Consider the following 19,105-nt stretch of genomic DNA (forward strand, 5'->3'; position numbering starts at 1 on the left):
CCAGATAGATAGATAGATAGATAGATAGATAGATAGATAGATAGATAGATAGATAGATATTTGAGGGACTATATGATAGATAGATAGATAGATAGATAGATAGATAGATAGATAGATAGATAGATAGATAGATAGATAGATAGATAGATATTTGAGGGACTATATGATAGATAGATAGATAGATAGATAGATAGATAGATAGATAGATAGATAGATAGATAGATAGATAGATAGATAGATAGATGACCTCTTCAAGTTTCAGCCCAGACCTCCAGCTGACTTTCTGCAATCTCATCATGGATGTATGCTCGTCATATTAAGGGTAAAAGTTTCAAAGTCAGATATCCTGTACTTTCCTTCTGATTTTCCTTCCCCAGGTTTGTCTCTCAGTATTGCTCTTGAAGATGTCATCCTCTTATCAGTCATGGTAAAGAATATTAGCATGACTCTGGACTCCTCACTTTTATTGATCAAATGATTAAGTTTAATAGCCCATTTAGTTCACTTCTACCTCCATAATATTCATAGGATGTGACTCTTTATTAATAAATATGTCATGCAACTCCTTGTTCAGACACAGCAAACCTCCTTGAGATGGCATGTATGGATGTGCCATCCTGGAGGAGCTGGGCTATCTGTGCAACCCAGATTGGCTGCAGGAACCGGCCACCTCCTGCTGCCAGTAGTGACAAGAACACTAGCAAAACTCAAAACTAGAGAATAATCAGTCAGGAAAGATAAGGAGAGAGCAAATGTCTGTGCCCACCACCTGCTAACCATTCTCTTTTCGGGGGGTGTCTTGCTGTTGCCTCTTCAGTGCCCTGTTGTCACTTTCATTTGCACTAAAGCAGGTGAGTTTCACTCACAATCGCTTTTGCTGCTTAAGTGGACAAGTTGATATCCCTGAAGCTTCACTGGCTTGGTGTTAGACTGGATGATTAATTGTTCCCTTAATTTTTTTGAGCAGTGTATATAAACAGTAAATGTTCATCTACTGTGTAATAAAATAAAGAATATGATCTTTATATGCCAGAAGGATTTAATTGTTTCCCAAATTAAGTTTCAAAAACTTGACAAAAGAAAATCTGAATGACACAATAAGTCCAGAAAGAATAGGAGGCCTTGTTGGCCTTGGTGCTTCTAAAAACACTAGAACTACAATGAAAGTATAAAGTTTTATTCACATTGAATCAACACATTCTTGTAATTTAATTTGAAATTTTAGTTAGTTGGATTTATTAAATAATTTATATGAATCAATAGTTTAACACTTTTGTTTAATTGCAAACATATCACAATAAATAAAACACAAAAAAACAAGCAATCTCTCCTTCAATGAAAAAAAAATGACATCAACATTAGATGAATGGAGAGCACAGCAAAATTCTGAACTCTGAAAACATAAGCAGAGATTATCACTTCTTTCTTCTCACCTTTTTGTTTAAAGAACATATAATGATAAGTAATTTAAAAGTCAGGGTCAGATGTTGAAGTCAAGAATATCGGATCAGTTGTTCAATATGTGAATCATCACAGGTGCGGTTTACCTGTAGGTTTATGAGGCGTTTCTTCATCTGCCTTATTTTATTCTGAGCCCCTTTAAAGTTGAGTTTTATTTCTGCAACCATCCATCCATTTTGTGATCCCGTTCATCCAACACAACTCTCCTAGTTTGATTAATATTGAGAAAGCTACTCTGATCTTCTTCCTACATCCTACAGCTGTTTGATTAATTGGCAGCTCTACAATGGACCACTCTGATGGAGTGTGCCCTGTGGTGGGCTGCCAACATACCCAGCATTGGTTCCTGCAATTCAGTTTAATTCAAATTATTGTTCATTCATTACCCCAATTTACAATCATAATACAATACCAGGAAAGTGCTAACACTTACAACATTCTCATGCGTAAACAAGCAGTTAAACAAATACACAATCATGGCGATACGAGTTCTAATTAATGAAAGAACTGAATACGGCCAGCCAGCAACTGAGCACAGGAGAACAAATCCTCCAGTCGACAGTCTTTTGTGTTGCTGAGACGGGCATCAGCAGGTGCAAAATGGATGGAGGGGTGGACGAAGAGATTCAAGGATAACTTGATAAGCTTTTTTGAGACAAAAGGCAAAAAATATGAAGCACGTAACAGCAGCTTAGGCTGACTCAGTGCTGCCACACATTTTTCACATTGCTAATGCTAACCAAAATGATTTCTGCTTCAATTCGCTGTGAGAATCAAGTGAAAATACTTTGAGGTATTGTTATTAGTTCATAAGGATAACTGTTTAAGGATGTAGCAAAATTCTTTGAGCTTGTAATGGCCACCCAGCTAAACTGGACCATAATGTGTCAATGTATTCCATCATTTTATTAATGGAAGCTGGATATGCAATTTGCAGACACGTGTGTGTGTGTGAGCGTGTGTGTGCGCATAACAACTTCTGTCTGTCACTCCTTTTTGTGTTATATTCTTTGCGTAATTTTTAAAGAAACTAACATTAACTTCAGATGTAAAAGTAATTTATTGTTACGTGATATCAATTTGACACTTCCCCTTCTTTCTCTCCGGTGTAATATATCATATTCATTATACATAAAAAATAATAATTAAAGGAAAATTATCTCCAAGTCTGAAATCACAACCATCAAAGTAGTCAATAATCTCTGCAGGCTCACACATTTATTGCATAAAATGTTTATGAGAAACAAAACTGGTGTGAACAACAGGGAGTTCTATCCAAATTAGTAATGTTAAGCAAGGCACATATAACGCGTATGCTTGTCACAGTGTGCCGCCTACGCTAATAAATTAGTACCCCATTAGAAAGCCCTGCAATATTCGCCATACTCTATAGAGGTAAATGCCTGCCCAACTGATTTCTCATTTACTTTTACTGCTACTGATGCCGCCAGGTAGCTTCTTATTAATGCTTGGATTTCTACATAAATCAAGGCCATCAGAGTGCAGAGCAGCTTTAGAAGCACTTCAATTTCCTGCACTTGGATTTGTTATTCTATCTCGAATCTCAAAGACACCAAAAGAATGTAACTGCAGTTAAATGAAATAAAGATCACGTCATACTGGAAAATGTACCACTCAAACGAGCGACCCAATCAAATGTGCTTCAGTTTGCATTTCTATTTTCCCATCTCCTGCTTTTTTCTTTTTAACCATTACTTCATTAATTCGCCATGCTTTTGTTTTTCAGCTCTACTAGCTTGCTAGTTACAAAGTTCCACTTGAAGCCACTGTCCTCTGTGCCCTCCAGGGTCTTGTAATTGGTCGAATTGTTGGATTCCTCATGATGTCTCTCTTCTATGTCCTCTCTGCCTTCTTCAGCATGGATTTCTTGATCATGACTTTCTTCGCCAGCCTTCATAGCAGATGCCTGCTGCCACTTCACAGCAAAGGTATCCCAGAATCCAGTGGACCTTTTTTCTACGTGAGGCTCTTCCGGTTTAACTGCCAGAGGGCTGCAATGAGAGAAAATGGTAAATTATAAGAGAATAACTTCCATGGGAACAGCCTGCCCAGGGCTTCATCCAGCATTGTTTAGTCTTACTAACAGTGGATTTAGAAAGTATTCAGACGCTGTCACTTTTGGAACACTTTATTGAGTTGTAGATTTAAGATCTCTGTTGCTAAGGATCTGCACTGGCAATTGAAAGGTTGCCGGTTCGAATCCTGTAAATGCAAGTAGGGACTCTGCTCTGTTAGGCCCTTGAACAAGACCCGTAACCTGCAATTGCTAAGCGCTTTGAGTAGTGAGAAACGCGCTATATAAATGCAAAGAATTATTAAATAGATACATTTGCCATTTTTGCCCATCAATCTATACTTAATAACCCTTCATGACAGGTAAAACTGGTTTTCAGAAAAGTTTGCAAATTAATTAAATTTCAAAAACTGAAATCTCTTACTTATATAAGTATTCAGACCCTTAATTTGCAAAAGCCCCTTTGCCAGTAGTCCCAACATCAAGTCTTCTTGGGTAAGTCGCTATAAGCTTAGAGCACCTGAATTTGGTCAGTTTCTCCCTTTCTTCCTGCCAGATCCTCTCAAGCTCTGTTAAATTGGATGGGAAGTGTTTGTAAACTGTCATCTTCTGGTCTCTCCACAGATGTCCCGTGGGATTTAAGGCTGGTCTTTGACTAGGCCACTCAAGGACAGAAAGAGACTTGTCTCAGAGCCACTCCAGCGTTGTCTTGGCTGTATGCATTGTTGTTCTAAAAACTGAATAATCACCCCACTCTGAGGTCACGTGCACTCTGGAGCAGGTTTTCTTCCAAGAAATCTGGCTGCATTTGTCCTTCCATCAATTCTGTCCAGTATCCCTGTCCCTGCCAAAGAGAAACACCTCAATAACATGATGCTGCCACCACCATACTTCACCGTAGCAATGGTATTAGGCAGGTGATGAGCAGTGCCTGGCCTTCACCAGACATAGTGGTTAGAGTTTAATTTTTGTTTCACCCTTGTTTTTTTATGGTCAAGAGTGTCTTCTGTCTAGCCATTTTACTGTAAGTGCCTGATTGATGGAGTACTGCTGAGATGGTTGTCCTTCCAACAGGTTCTCCTATCTCAGCAGAGGACTGAAGCTCTATTAGAGTGACTATTGAGTTCTTGGTCACCTCCACAATCAAGGCCCTTCTTGCCTGGTTACTCCGTTTAGCTGGACCCATTGAAAATACCTGGTGGTTCCAAACTTCTTCTATTTCACAATCATTGAGGCCACTGTGCTCCTGTGGAAAGTCCAGTCTTTGGAAATGGTTTTATCTCCTTGCCCTGATCTGTCCTTTGCCACAATCTGATTGTAGAGATCTACAGAGAGTTCCTTAAACTTCATGGCTCAGTTTTTGTCCTGACATGCAGTGTGAATTGTTGCACCTTACAGTATATACACAGGTAGAAGTGTGACTTTCTAAACAATGTCCAGTCAATTCAGTTTGCCAAGATCTTGTCAAGATTTAGACACATCTTAATAGTAATTAAAGCAATCAGGATTGTCTGACCACAATTTGGAATACCATGGCCATGTGTCAGAATACAAATAAGAGATTTCAGTCTTTGATTTTAAACAAACACGCAAGCCTTCCTGAAAACATGTTTGGGTTATTGCATGTAGATCGCAGGGAAAACATGGCCACATTAAAATTAAGTTTATAAACTAGGGGGCTCTGCCCCCCTGCTCACTTTGCTCGCCATCCCCCGTGCGAGTGCTACATGGTAGCCATTTTGCGGCTCTGCCGCTCACGTATGTGGAAGTGGATGTACAATTTAAACAGTTGTTATTTTCATGGGAATTCTTACATATGCATAATAAACCTATTTTACATTATAGCGAGTAATTAACCATAGTAAAAAATAGTCAAATATAAAAAATTGAAAGAAAATTATGTTTCATTTTGCATTAGAGGTATTCGTTGCATTATACGTTTTTGTTCTGTTTGGATTTGAAATTAACACGCAAATACTTTTTAAACTTGAACTTTTACTGTAAAACTTCAGTAAAAACAATATTTGGAATTAACTTTTCTTCAATATTGCATTTAATTTTGATTCCATGTTTGGAATTACATTGTGACAATGCAATGTATAACTGCCCGGGACTGAATATTATTTCTTTCTTTCTAATAAATAAACCAACTTTTTCGAATGTTTGTCCCTGTGATTTGTTAATTGGCATAGCAAAAGTTATTCTCATGGAAACTGTCAACGTTTTAATACAAATGACATATCAAGATCTCCTTTGGTGTCTAATGTTATCCGCAGAAAATGTACTACATTACCTTTCTTGCGGCCTGTTAAAATTTTACATGTCAGAATTGTTTGACTAATTTTGAATACAATTAATCTTGTACTATTGCCTAGTCCATCACTCAGACATAAATTACGCAATAACATTACGATATATCCGTCTTTCAACAGTAATTTGGCCAGTGGAAGACCAAACGGTGTTAACGGTTTTAGATATTTTATGGGATATTTTAAGTTGATGATGTTTTCAATGCTGAAGATGTTTTCATCTTCTGCACCTTCACCACCAACTGTTTCAGCATAGTTTATTGATACGCATTTAACCAATTTGCCATGTAACCGATCGACAATTTTCGCATTAATTACCGTTTTTACTTGTGTACCACGCGCCCTCGTGTAAGATGCGCACCTTAATTTTTTAAAAGAATATTGCGAAAATCGTTTTGCCCTGATGTACGTGTTGTGATTGTATAGGAAGCATTTAAAGAGAGAGAGAAGGCGTGATTGAGAGTTTGCGAGCAAGCAAGCTAGAGAGAGAGAGAGCGCGGGTGCACGAGCAAGCGAGCGAGAGAGAGAGCGCGAATGCACAAGTGAGCGAGAGAGAGCGCGAGTGCGCAAGCAAGAGAGAGAGCGCGAGCAAGCGAGCGAGAGAATGAGCAAGCGAGGAAGCCCAAGCAGAAGAAGTAAACATTACATAATTACATTTCCTCGTGTATGACGCGCACCTGATTTTCTAATGCTAATTTTCGGGAAAAAATGTGCACGTGGTACACGCGTAAATATGGTAGTTTGACTTCATTGTTTCTCTGGGCTAGGATTGCCCATATACTCATTTCTTCTGTTGATAACCCTTCGGGATGAAATTCTTCAATAAGATTTGGACATAATAAGTCTTCTTTTATTGGGAACTGCAATTGAGGAAAACATAAAAATTTATAAGAGCTGAGAGTGCAGGAACTGTGTCTGACAAAAGCATTCACATGATTGAGAGGTGAGAGGATCGTGTGAGTGGTTGAAAATGGTTGAGAAGAGGGCGGGACTTGAGAAAATCTATTGGCAATACTCACGTCTCATCTCAAGATTTTCTTTTATGATAGAGAGACAATAAAGTATGTAGAAACTGAAGGGGTCTAAATACTTTCTGAATGCACTGTGTATTAACATGAAAATGTATTAAACGTCTTTTAAATTTTGTTTCAGAAATTTCTAAACATTTCGAAAAGCTTAAAGGGGGGGTCAACATTTTTACATCATGTTAGTTTATTCCTTCTTACCTTTGCTAAATGTCTGACTGTGGGTGGTCTGTTACACAATGCATGGCAGACTCATTACTACACATCACTGGTAGTACAATACACCTTTTTATTTGCTTGATATCTATTTTCTCCGCCATATCCTTTATGCTGGATCTTGTGCTCCTTTATCCTTCTTTTGTGTAGAGCAACAAAACAGAGAGCAAAATCATCTTCACTGTCTTCTGTGTGATGAATGCAGTCTTCTGTACACGTTGATAAGGAACGTAGGAGAGATGACACCAGAAGTGATGTTGATTCTCCTTACAAAACACATCCAGGTGTGTTTTTTTTCTTTTTCTTTTTTTTTTTACCTTCTGTAAAATATTTAATGCAATCCATACTCTACAGCCTGGTGACCAACATTAGAGGAGAGAAGGAGGGAGGTATTTTACAAACCTGTTTAATCCAGTTTCATGGTCTTGGTGAGCTGATGCCTACACTGGCAGGAACGTACCCTAAATTCAGTGCCAGTCCATCACAGGGCACACTCATATATACACACTATCACAGTGGACCAATTTAGAATTGCCTATTAACCTAATACACACGTGTTAGAGATGTGGGAACAAAACAGAGCTTTCAGGAAAAGATCTAGGCAGACAAAGAGAGAGATTGTTCAAGTTTCACCGAGTGAATGGGCCAGGATTTCACCCATACTTCCTGGAGGTATGCAACATAGCAACATGTTGGAGAAGAAAAGATGGCAGAGATAAACAGCATAGTTAGAGAGAAAAGAAGATGACAACTATCCTAGTGTCAAATGTTAACAAAAAGGGGTATATGACCATTGTGGAATTAGAAAAAGAAATCATGTGAGCTTGCTTTTGATCTTTATTTTTATTTCTATGACATCTTTTATAACATCTTTTGTGTGGGGCGGGGATTTCCAGTTTCACTCCTGAGGTACACCTGTGGTTTTTATTACGCCACTTTTACAATCAGTGCACCATTCGGACCTTGCATTAATCTCATTGTATAGTGAGCTGTCATCTTTTTAATCTTTTATTCCGATAAAATTTGAAATATTGTTATTTTTGCCAAAGGATTAAATGCTTACATTTCCCCTTGTCATTTTTAATTAATTTTTTTCTAAAGAGTTTGCATCCTTTATTGCAGTGAATTCAGAAAGTATTTAGACCCTGTCACTTTTACCAAATTTTGTTATGTTGCAGCCTTGCTTCAAAATCATTTACATTAATTTCTTCCCACATCAGGAAACACTCACTACATCAGAATGACAAAGCAAAAACAGGATTTTAGAAAATAGAATAAAAAATAGAAAGTTGAAATCTCACATTCATACAAGTATTCTGACCCTTTCCTCTGTACCTTTTTGAAGCACCTTTGGCAGTGATTCCAGCCTGGAGTCTTCCTGGGTTTAATGTGACAAGCTTTGCACACCTGGATTGGGAAATTTTTTTGATATTCTTCTCTGCAGATCCTGTCAAGCTCTGTCAAGTTGGATGAACACCATCAACAGTTATTTTCAGAGGTGTTTGATTGGTTTCAAGTCTGAGTTCTGGATGGGCAACTCAACGACATTTTTAGCGATGACCCTAAGCCACTCCTATGTTGTCTTTGCTTTGTTCTTAGAGTTATAATCCTGTTGGAAAGTGAACGTTTGGCCTAGTATGAGGTCCAGAGCAATCTGGGGCTTTTTTATTAAAGATATCTCCGCTCTTTGCTCTGTTTGGCTTTCCCTCAATCATCACTAGTGTCCCACTACCTACTGCTGAAGAACAACGCCATGCCATGATGCCACCACCAGTGCACCACCATGCTTCACCTACTATCAACATTGGAATAGTATTGCCAAAGTGATAAGCAGTGGCTGGTTTCCTCCAGACTTGATGCTAATGTTTGTTTCACCAGAATAGAGAATTTTGTTTCTCACAATCTGAGAGTTCATTAGGTGCCTTTTTGCAAACTCCAAGCTAGCTTCCAAGTGTTTTTTTGTACTGAGGAGAGGCTTCTGTCTGGCCATTCTTCAAAAAGCCCAAATCAGTGAAGTGTTGCAGTGATGGTTGTCTTTCTGTCCTTCCTTTCTCCCATTTCCACAAATGTGCTCTGGAGCTGAGCCAGAGTGACTGTCAGGTTTTTGGTCACCTCTCTTCCCAAGCCCCTTCTCCCACAATTGCTCAGTTTTGCTGGGTCACCAGCTCTCGGAAAAGTTGTGGTTATTCCAAACTTCTTCTATTGAAGAGTTATGAAACTTCAATGCTGCAGATATTTTTGTAGCCTTCCCCAGATCTGTGCCTTGACACAATCCTGCCTCCAACCTCTGCTGTAACCTCCTTCTACTTCATGGTTTGGTTTTTGCTGTGTCACTCGTACGAATAGGAGGCAGCTGAAGGGCTTAAAGACTAATGGTAACACATCTGCCCAGGGGACGGCGGGGTGCATTAACTCTCTTTCTAAGTTGCCTACAGACCTTTCCCAGGAAATCCCACCTGGAACTGCTGCCTCAACTCGGAGCACATCACTTCCGGTCCCGGCCCCGAGGATGACATCACTTCCTCCAGACTTTCTATAAAGCCTCACTCCCTTCCTCTGGAATTCAGTTCTGTTTTGGACTCAGTCTTGTAAACTACTCTTGTTTACATTTTGCAGCCAGGAACAGGTTATACGGGTGGCTGCCCCAAAACCTTTCCATGTCTGAAGTCGCGTGCTTTCACAGCTATGATACACAAATGTGGGGCCTTGTATAGACGGGTGTGTGTGCCTTTTCTAGTCACATGAAATCAGTTGAATTGACCACAGGTTGTCTCCAAACAAGATGTACAAACATCTCAATGATGATCAATATGAATGGGATGCATCTGAGCCATATTTCAAGTGTCATAGCAAAGGGTCAGAATACTTGTGTCAATGTGAAGGTTCAGGTTTTTATATTTACTACATTTGCAAAAGTCTGTAAAATCCTGTTCTTGTTTTATTATTCTGTGGTATTGAGTGTTGCTTGATGTTCAGAAAAAATTAAAATTAACTATTTTAGCCCAAGGCTGCAACCGGTGCCGGTTATAGGTAATTTTTCGCCCTAGGCCAAGCTTATTAGTGCACCAACCGGCTGTTTGGTAGCCAGCCCGTGCAGCTGGGTCTCCCCGCCACCATGATCTGTACCATAGGTGAATGCCTAATTCTCCTTAATGGAGCCAACAGTCCTGGCTGCAACATGAGAAAAAAGTCAAGGGGTCTGAGTATTACCCAAAGGCTCTGACAACACAATGTTAAATGGGGACAATTATCTCAGGGCAACATTCACTTGTCTGCTCATTTGTATTAGCAAGCAAGTGAAAATGGTGGTGATGTAACTTCTTTTCATTAGCATTCAATGCTGTTTGCACCAGCATCTGCACTGCTCACCACCAAACATCAGAATTGTAAGGTTGGGGAGCTTGCACTGGTACTGCATGTTGCCACACCCACCACACAACGGAAAAAACTCTGAATCCTGGTTGGAAACCCCCCCCCAGGTAGACAAGCAGTCCAGTCCCACCCACCGGAAATTATCCTCTATCTGCTACAGCCAGGTGTTACGTGGGTGTCATCTTGGTCTGGTCCAGCCACTCGGGTCCTCAACAATAAGGATCCTGTGAGCTGGATTACTGTCGGGGAATTGCGCCACATGGCTGTAGTGCTGTAACTGCCGCTCCCTCACAATGCAGGTAATGTGTCTCATTCGGGACTCCGTGAGGAACCGCTCTTTCGATGCAAAGTCAAACCAGAGGTACCCAAGGATTCTCTGAAGAGACACAGAAACGAAAAGGGTCCAGTCTTCATCTCAGGTCACTGGATAGTATTCATGTCTTGCAACCATAGCAAGACAGGAAGCACCAGGACTCTAAAGACTTGGGCCTTCGTCCTTTTGTAGAGATATCGGGAACGTCACACACCAGTGACCTTATGACTCCCCATGCCCTCTCAATCCGTCTACTGACTTCATAGGAAGAGTCACCAGAGACACAAATGTCGCAACCAAGGTAAGTAAACCTCTCAATGAGGTCGACACTCTCTCCTCAGACAGATACACTGTAGATGGCTGTGCCCAGAGGTCATTAAAGGCCTGGAAACAATAAACTGGAATCTTTAACTTTAAATTCCAGCAAACTTAAAGAAATCAGCACCAGCAATGTGAGCATTTAAGACTATGCCAAGTAATACAAATATTTATTATTTTCTTGAAATGATTTGTCAGCACCCTCTTTAAGAAGGGGGACCGGAGGGTGTGTTCCAACTACAGAGGGATCACACTTCTTAGCCTCCTTGGAAAAGTCTATTCTGGGGTTCTGGAGAGGAGGGTCCATCGAAAAGTCGAACCTCGGATTCAGGAGAAACAGTGTGGTTTTCGTCCTGGTCGCGGAACAGTGGACCAGCTCTACACCCTTAGCAGAGTCCAGGAGGGTGCATGGGAGTTTGCCCAACCAGTCTACATGTGTTTTGTGGACTTAGAAAAGGCCTTCGACCGTGTCCTTTGGGGAATCCTGTGGGGGTGCTCTGGGAGTATGGAGTACTGGACCCCCTGATAAGTCAGGTGTCAGAGCTTGGAACGCATTGCTGGCAGTAAGTCAAACCCGTTTCCAGTGAGAGTTGGACTCCGCCAGGGCTGCTCTTTGTCACCGATTCTGTTCATAGCCTAGGTGTAGCCATGGTGTTGAGGGGGTCCGGTTTGGTGGACTCAGGATTGGGTCACTGCTTTTTGCAGATGATGTTGTCCTGTTTGCTTCATCAGGCCGTGATCTTAAGCGCTCTCTGAATCGGTTCGCAGCTGAGTGTGAAGTGGCTGGGATGAGAATCAGTACCTCCAAAACTGAGACCATGGTCCTCAGCCAGAAAGGGTGGAGTGACCTCTCAGGGTTGGAGGCGAGATCCTGCCCCAAGTGGAGGAGTTCAAGTATCTTGGGGTCTTGTTCACGTGTGAGGGAAGAATGGAGCGTGAGATCGACAGGCAGATAGGTGCAGCGTCCGCAGTGATGTGGGCTCTGCATCGGTCTGTCGTGGTGAAAAAGGAGCTGAGCCGTAAGGCAAAGCTCTCAATTTACCAGTCAATCTATGTTCTTACCCTCACCTATGGTCATGAGCTATGGGTAGTGACCAGAAGAACGAGATTGTGAATACAAGTGGCTGAAATTAGTTTGTCCCACAGGGTGTCTGGGCTTTCCCTTAAAGATAGGGTGAGAAGCTCAGTCATCCGGGTGGGGCTCAGAGTAGAGCCGCTGCTCCTCCGCATTGAGAGGAGTCAGATGATTATTTTAAAAGAATGGTGGATTTTTGATGCTTGTATGATGCGTAGTTTCAGCCTCCAAGAAAGACAAGTGTAAATAAATGTCTTGAAAGGAAATTAAAAAGAAAAGAGAGAATGAGGAGAAGATAGAAGAGGCTTACAGAAGATACAAATCTGTGTACTCACTGGTCAGCAGTGTGAGGTGTACTTTCTGACGCAAGCAACTTGTGTTCATCCTCCCGATTGAATAAGGAAGCCATGCTTTTCCAGCCCTTCGCTCCGGCTCCCTGCATCTGAGCACCAAAAAGACAAGAGTTATGAATTCTGAAGCATCACTTTGTGAGTTAAAGGAACGACAACACCACAAATGGACTGCTGTGCCGACAAGGTATTGAAACACTAAAACAAAGTGAGCTGAAACAGCACAAGATAATGTGTTTTCCATTATTTCTCTATTTCACCTAATGGAAAGCTGAATGAGTCCAATAGCAGTCTTCATAAAGCAGCAGTCCACGTTAGTGTCCAACCCAAAAGCAAGACATGAATTCTTCAAAAACACTTTGCTTGGGAATCAAATCAGAGCCCAGGTGTTATGAGGAAGCAACATGTTGTAATCTGTTTTACAAACTAACGGCGTCTCATTTGTACTTTGTTTTACTCTTGAAATTACTCTGAAGAGCCTTTCAATTGCAACTTGTCAGATAGCTCATTAGTGGCACAAGTGCATTTTAAGACTGTGCACTAATCGGTTTAATTATTTGTTTGCTTGCCAGCTAGTTAAGTGGCTGTAAAGTGCCTTTGCTATTCTGTGCTCCAGGGTCACATAATGGCAGGAGATGTGAAATCATAAAATCTTGTATTGTTATTAGGTAAACCGAAGGTAGGCTGTCATATAAGAGTTTCCTGTAAAAACTTGGTCGTTCCTCATTGATTTACAGCCCTTAAATTGTGCAGTTCCTCAGTTCTCCCTTTCTTTATCATGTACTGTATTCTGTCTTGCTTTGTACAATATTCCATAATGTCGCTTGCTGTAGAAGACTCTGCAAAATAAAGTTAGATTGATTGGTATGGTGTCTAATATAAAGGTTTTTCTGCTTTTTTCTTACATTTGTAGTTCTTATCAACTACATTCAGACCTTCCTAGCGACAATCCTTCAAATTCTAGAGTTAATTTGAGCAATGGGTGAGTTATTAAAATTGTGAAAAGTATTGGCTGGCATGTTGTGGACACCAAATGTTACCTTTTCAGTTTATAGCCTTTTTAAAGTTTTCTCAGGTAGCTGTATGATACCAGGCCCGTAGTATGCTGCTTGAACATTTTACCTTTTTGATGTTTTCCCTGACTCTGTGCAAGGATTTCTTTGTAGAAATAAAATATTGATTGAACGCTTCTGGTGGCTCTTACCACATACCTGTATAATATTCACTGGCGTAAAGTATACATCTGTATATTAGTGGTAAACTATTCATAGAAACATCACAATCTATCTCAGCATTTCTCAACCTTTAAGTTTTTGCGACCCGAGTTTTCATAGCAGTTTTAATTGCACCCCCTAAGGTTTTGTTGAAAGGAGCCCACTAATACCAATTTGTTCTTTTTAAATTAATGATATATCATAGATGCACATTTTATTATACCTACTTAACTTTTATCGACATTTATCTAACTCTATATTTATTTTTCTACAGGGTCGGCCATTTATATGGATACACCTTAATAAAATGGGAATGGTTGGTGATATTAACTTCCTGTTTGTGGCACATTAATATATGTGAGGGGGAAACTTTTCAAGATGGGTGGTGACCATGGTGGCCATTTTGAAGTTGGCCATTTTGGATCCAACTTTTGTTTTTTCAATAGGAAGAGGGTCATGTGACACATCAAACTTATTGGGAATTTCACAAGAAAAACAATGGTGTGCTTGGTTTTAACGTAACTTTATTCTTTCATGAGTTATTTACAAGTTTCTCTTTGTTTACAGCCATTGACATGTCGCAGAGGTTAACACCTGAGGAGCGGATAGAAATTGTGTTGATGTCTGGTGAACGCAGTAACCGGGTCATTGCAGCAGATTTCAATGCAAGACACCCTACGAGACCACCCATCTCCCATGCTACAGTTAGCAAACTGCTTGCTAAGTTTCGTGAAACTGGTTCAGTGTTGGATTTGCCAAAATGTGGACGCATGAAAACTGTCACTAATGAAGAAACATCAGTGGCTGTCCTAGCTTCATTCAGCAAGAGCCCACAGCGTAGCACTCGCCGCATGTCACTGGAGAGTGGCATTAGTCGAACATCCCTTCAGCGGATATTAGCTACTCACAAATGGCACCCTTACAAACTCCAGCTACTGCAGCATCTCAATGAGGATGACCCAGATCGGCGCACTGAATTTGCAGAATGGGCAAAACAAAAATTGGAACAGGACCCTCAGTTTACGCAGAAGATTTTGTTCAGTGATGAGGCAAACTTTTATGTGAATGGTGAAGTTAACAAACAAAACCACCGCTATTGGTCTGACACTAACCCACATTGGATAGATCCCTCCAAGACTGTTGGAACAAAAAATTGATGGTATGGTGTGGTATATGGGGTACAAAGATAGTGGGGCCATTCTTCATCAATGGAAACCTCAAGGCCACTGGATATGCGAAATTGCTACATGATGATGTGTTTCCCTCTTTATGCACTGAAGCTGGCACGTTCCCTGAGTTTTTCCAGCAAGATGGTGCACCACCACATTATGGGTGTCAGGTCCGAGCATTCCTAGATGAACAGTTTCCTGGAAAGTGGATTGGTCGTCGTGGACCAGTTGAATGGCCCCCAAGGTCTCCCGATCTGACTTTTATCTTTGGGGTCATCTGAAGGCAATTGTCTATGCTGTGAAGATACGAGATGTGCAGCACCTGAAACTACGGATACTGGAAGCCTGTGCTAGCATTTCTCCTGCGGTGTTGCTATCAGTGTGTGAAGAGTGGGAGAAGAGGGTTGCATTGACAATCCAACACAATGGGCAGCACATTGAACACATTTTATAAGTGGTCAGAAACTTGTAAATAACTCATGAAAGAATAAAGTTACGTTAAAACCACACCATTGTTTTTCTTGTGAAATTCCCAATAAGTTTGATGTGTCACATGACCCTCTTCCTATTGAAAAAACAAAAGTTGGATCCAAAATGGCCGACTTCCAAATGGCCACCATGGTCACCACCCATCTTGAAAAGTTTCCCCCCTCACATATACTAATGTGCCACAACCAGGAAGTTAATATCACCAACCATTCCCATTTTATTAAGGTGTATCCATATAAATGGCCCACCCTGTAGTATCAGAATGTAGTTTAAGTTAATTTGTTTTGGTTTCAATAGATGTATTTTTCATATTTTTGAGTCTTCTTTTCTTTTTTTCACATCTTTGCACCCCCCTTTTTGTTACTTCGCGTCTCTCTAGGGGGGCCCACCCCACAGTTTGAGAACCACTGATCTATCTCTTCTTGCTATCTCAAACTTTTTTAATAATTGTAATGCAAATTTCCTCTTGAGATTAATAAAGTTTAATCTAATCAACAAAAATCTGAAAAGAGGCATTATCAGTACCTTTAATAACGACAACAACAGTTTATTTCTGGTATAGCCCAAAATCACACGAGGAATGGTAGTCAATACTGGCACATAATGGTGCACTTCTATCTGTTTTCTGAACCTTTTTTATTTCAGATACAAAGAGAAACTACAAATATTTCTCTGGATAATACAGGTTTTTTACTTTGTCACAACTCTCCAGGCATGCCAGCCACCTAACCCAACACAGGCAGATGCAGGAGATACACTTATAAAGGACACGTGATTTTCACAGGGGTCTGCTGGAGCCAATCCCAGCCAACACAGGGCACAAGGCAGGAAACAAACCCCAGGCACCAGTCCATCGCAGGACACACACACATGGGACAATTTGGGATCGCCAATGCGTGTCATTGGACTGTGGGAGGAAACCCACACAGACATGGGGAAAACATGCAAACTCCACGTAGGGAGGACCCGGGAAGCGAACCTGGGTCTCCTGACTGTGAGGCAGCAGCGCTACAACTGTGCCACCGTGCCGCCCCATTAATACGATTCATTATAATCATTTTTTAATAATTAAATAAATGTATTTTAATTTTCAGGATTTATGTTTTTAAATATTGTATTGTGTCTTACACAGTATACATGCATTATGTTCTGTATAACAAGTACATTTTTATAAACCTGAAGTTTAGTTGTATGTATTGTCACACACACATGCCAACTTGTAATTCCACCCCAAGCCAAGGGTTGATGCTGTCTTGTAATGCTTCTCCTCTCCTTCCCTTTGTAGATCCAGTAACCAACATCTCACTGGCACATGACATCACTTCCAGTTTGGGAGCTCCTGGACCCACCCGTTCTGCCTCACCCATTTCATAACTGGCACCACCGCCATCTTTCTCCCGTCTAATGATAGACTCGCGTCTGGAAAGACATGTCTCTCAAGGCATCTTAAACTTGTGTTTATTATTTTGTCACATAATACAAAGGGTTTGCCTAAGAATGGCCCAAACCTTTATCTTGTTCAGTACTTCCTTTACAGTATAAACAATTGTATATTTTTCTTCTGTAGAAGCATATGCATACTGCTCAAATATCATAATTTCTGTGACATTTTCTATGCAGAATGTCAAACAAAATTCTAGAGTATTATTATTTAATTGTTTGTATTAATGTGTATAAAGGCAGAATGTAGAAGGCGTTGTGAAGGGAAAGTTTCAAAGCTGAGATCCAGTTTTCCTCGATAATTTACCACAGTGATTAAAATTTTGTGTGACCAGGTTTTGGTTTTCTGTCCCAATGTCTCATGACAAAGAGGTTATCATGCCTAGGTGTTAATTTCTTATTCCTTCCTTGTTCCTGGCTCCGACCCCTTTACCCTCTTTTTTCGTTTTTCTTCTTATTTGCTCTGAGAAGTCAAGCAAAACGACCCCTTTTATTGGCTAACTGAACAGATAACAACATGTAAGCTTTCATTACATCTTACCTAAAGAAGGGGCCTAAGCTGCCTTGAACGCTTGCATATTGTAGTCTGTTCAGGTAGCCAATACAAGGGGTCATTTTGCTTCACTTCTCATTGTATCCATAATGAGTAACACAGTACAAGACCCTACTATTACTTCCTATATGCTGTAATTAATAAATATTATCAACTTTTGTAGACCTAAAATCGATGGGACATTCACAAGCTACAGATATTCCAGCTGTAGTCATGGAGGAAAATGTAAAGGGCCTTTCTTATCTCTCTAACAGTAACACACAATACAGTATCAAACATCACCACAACATTACACACAAATCACAATGTAGCATAATTTACACACTAAATATGTAATACATAAGTGCATATGGACAATTTAGTAGAATCAACAGATATTCCTAAATTTCAAAGTACTAGTGGCGCAGGAAATGAAGAATTAAACAAATCAGAAAGCTAATCAATAAACACTGAATATGGTTTAACTGAAGGCCATGCTGGTTGACAAGCAGACAGTACAAAACATTAAACTTGGGCATGGCTGCCATTTGATGACCACAATACATTACTGTGAACCTACCACAAATTCCTTGTTGCTAACTTGGTTTTAAATAAATAAAGTATGTAAAACTTGGGATGTAGTCTGACTGAGGGGCAGACATTCATGAGCATTTGCAATGTTTCTGTTACACATGGTGTATATTGTATCAGGGCTCCAGTTTGAGAATAAATTCAAATATTAATGAACCGTTCTTGTTTAGACAGCCTTAAAGTAGCCCGTTTATCTGGTGTTGAGGACATTATTGTCAACACAGAAATCAGACTTGAGTAGTGGTTGCAGTTTAGGTAGATAAGCAGCTCAGGGTTCAGCTAAATATCCTTCCTGAAGATAATCAGACGAGCAGCACACAAACAAGGCTGAAGAAACACATACGTCCTGTGCAGAGTTTCGACATGATCAGTGACAGCAGTACTTCAGCCAATCAATAATACTTAAGTCCTCAAAGCTTCTAGTGCTTTTAAGATCAAAAAAGACAAAGGCCACAAAAAAGCAAACATAATCATTAGCACAGAGTGGCACCAGTTTTCCAAACGGTAGTCAATTTTGTTTGAAACTCATGGATCAAGAATCATAAACGTCATATTAAGGAAAACAATATAGGTAGTTTCAAGACAAAAGAGCTGGCGGAGGACTTTAGGTGTGCCAAACAGCCTCTGAGACCAGTCACCATTCAGGGGGGACATGCAACTGGTGCAGAGCTACAAGTTCCTGGGGGTCCACATAAACAACCAACTGGTTTGGCCAGACAACCCAGTGGTGCTGTACAAGAAGAGCCAGAGCAGAATACACTTGCTAAGGGGACTCGGGCCTTTTGATTTGTGCAGCAGGCTGCTGGAAATGTTCTACCAGTTCATTGTAGCCAGTGTGGTGTTCAAGGCTGTGGTCTCCTGGAGAATCAACTTGACCTCAAAAGGTGCAATATGTCTGAAGAAACTGATCAGGAAAGCCTGCCCCATTACATGGTGAACCCTGGACACACTTGAAGTTGTTGTGGAAAAGAGAAGATGGTGGCAAAATTGAATATCATCATGAAAAATGCCCTCCATCCCCTCCAGGAGGCGCTCTCTTGGAGCACTTTTAGCCACAGGCTCAATCCACCACGGTGTACTAATAAGCACCTCTGGGGGTCTTTTCTGCCCCCTGCTATCTAGCAACTCAATGCTTCCATCTAATATACTCTTTCTATTTTATTTATTTATATTTCCCAATTGATCGATTGGCTGTA

General features: G+C 40.5%; 1 protein-coding gene and 1 long non-coding RNA gene across 2 annotated transcripts in view; one reads left to right on the top strand and one right to left on the bottom strand.

The window, feature by feature from the left end:
• Positions 1-1,248: 1,248 nt before the first annotated feature.
• The window catches only part of LOC120518069 (uncharacterized protein C1orf232), a 32,451-nt gene continuing 14,594 nt past the window's right edge, over positions 1,249-19,105 (bottom strand). Inside the window, exons 3-4 of the mRNA XM_039740656.1 lie at positions 12,460-12,566; positions 1,249-3,473 (exon numbers count right to left, since the gene is read on the bottom strand). Coding sequence (XP_039596590.1) covers positions 3,182-3,473; positions 12,460-12,566 — 399 coding nt within the window. The 3' untranslated portion in view covers positions 1,249-3,181. The remainder of the gene's footprint in view (positions 3,474-12,459; positions 12,567-19,105) is intronic.
• LOC120518071 lies at positions 3,322-17,266 on the top strand. Its single transcript, XR_005631171.1, has 3 exons — positions 3,322-3,410; positions 7,197-7,330; positions 16,632-17,266. It is a non-coding gene; the product is annotated as an uncharacterized LOC120518071 (long non-coding RNA).

This window comes from Polypterus senegalus, chromosome 17 (genome assembly GCF_016835505.1).
Source record: "Polypterus senegalus isolate Bchr_013 chromosome 17, ASM1683550v1, whole genome shotgun sequence".
NCBI lineage: Eukaryota > Metazoa > Chordata > Cladistia > Polypteriformes > Polypteridae > Polypterus > Polypterus senegalus.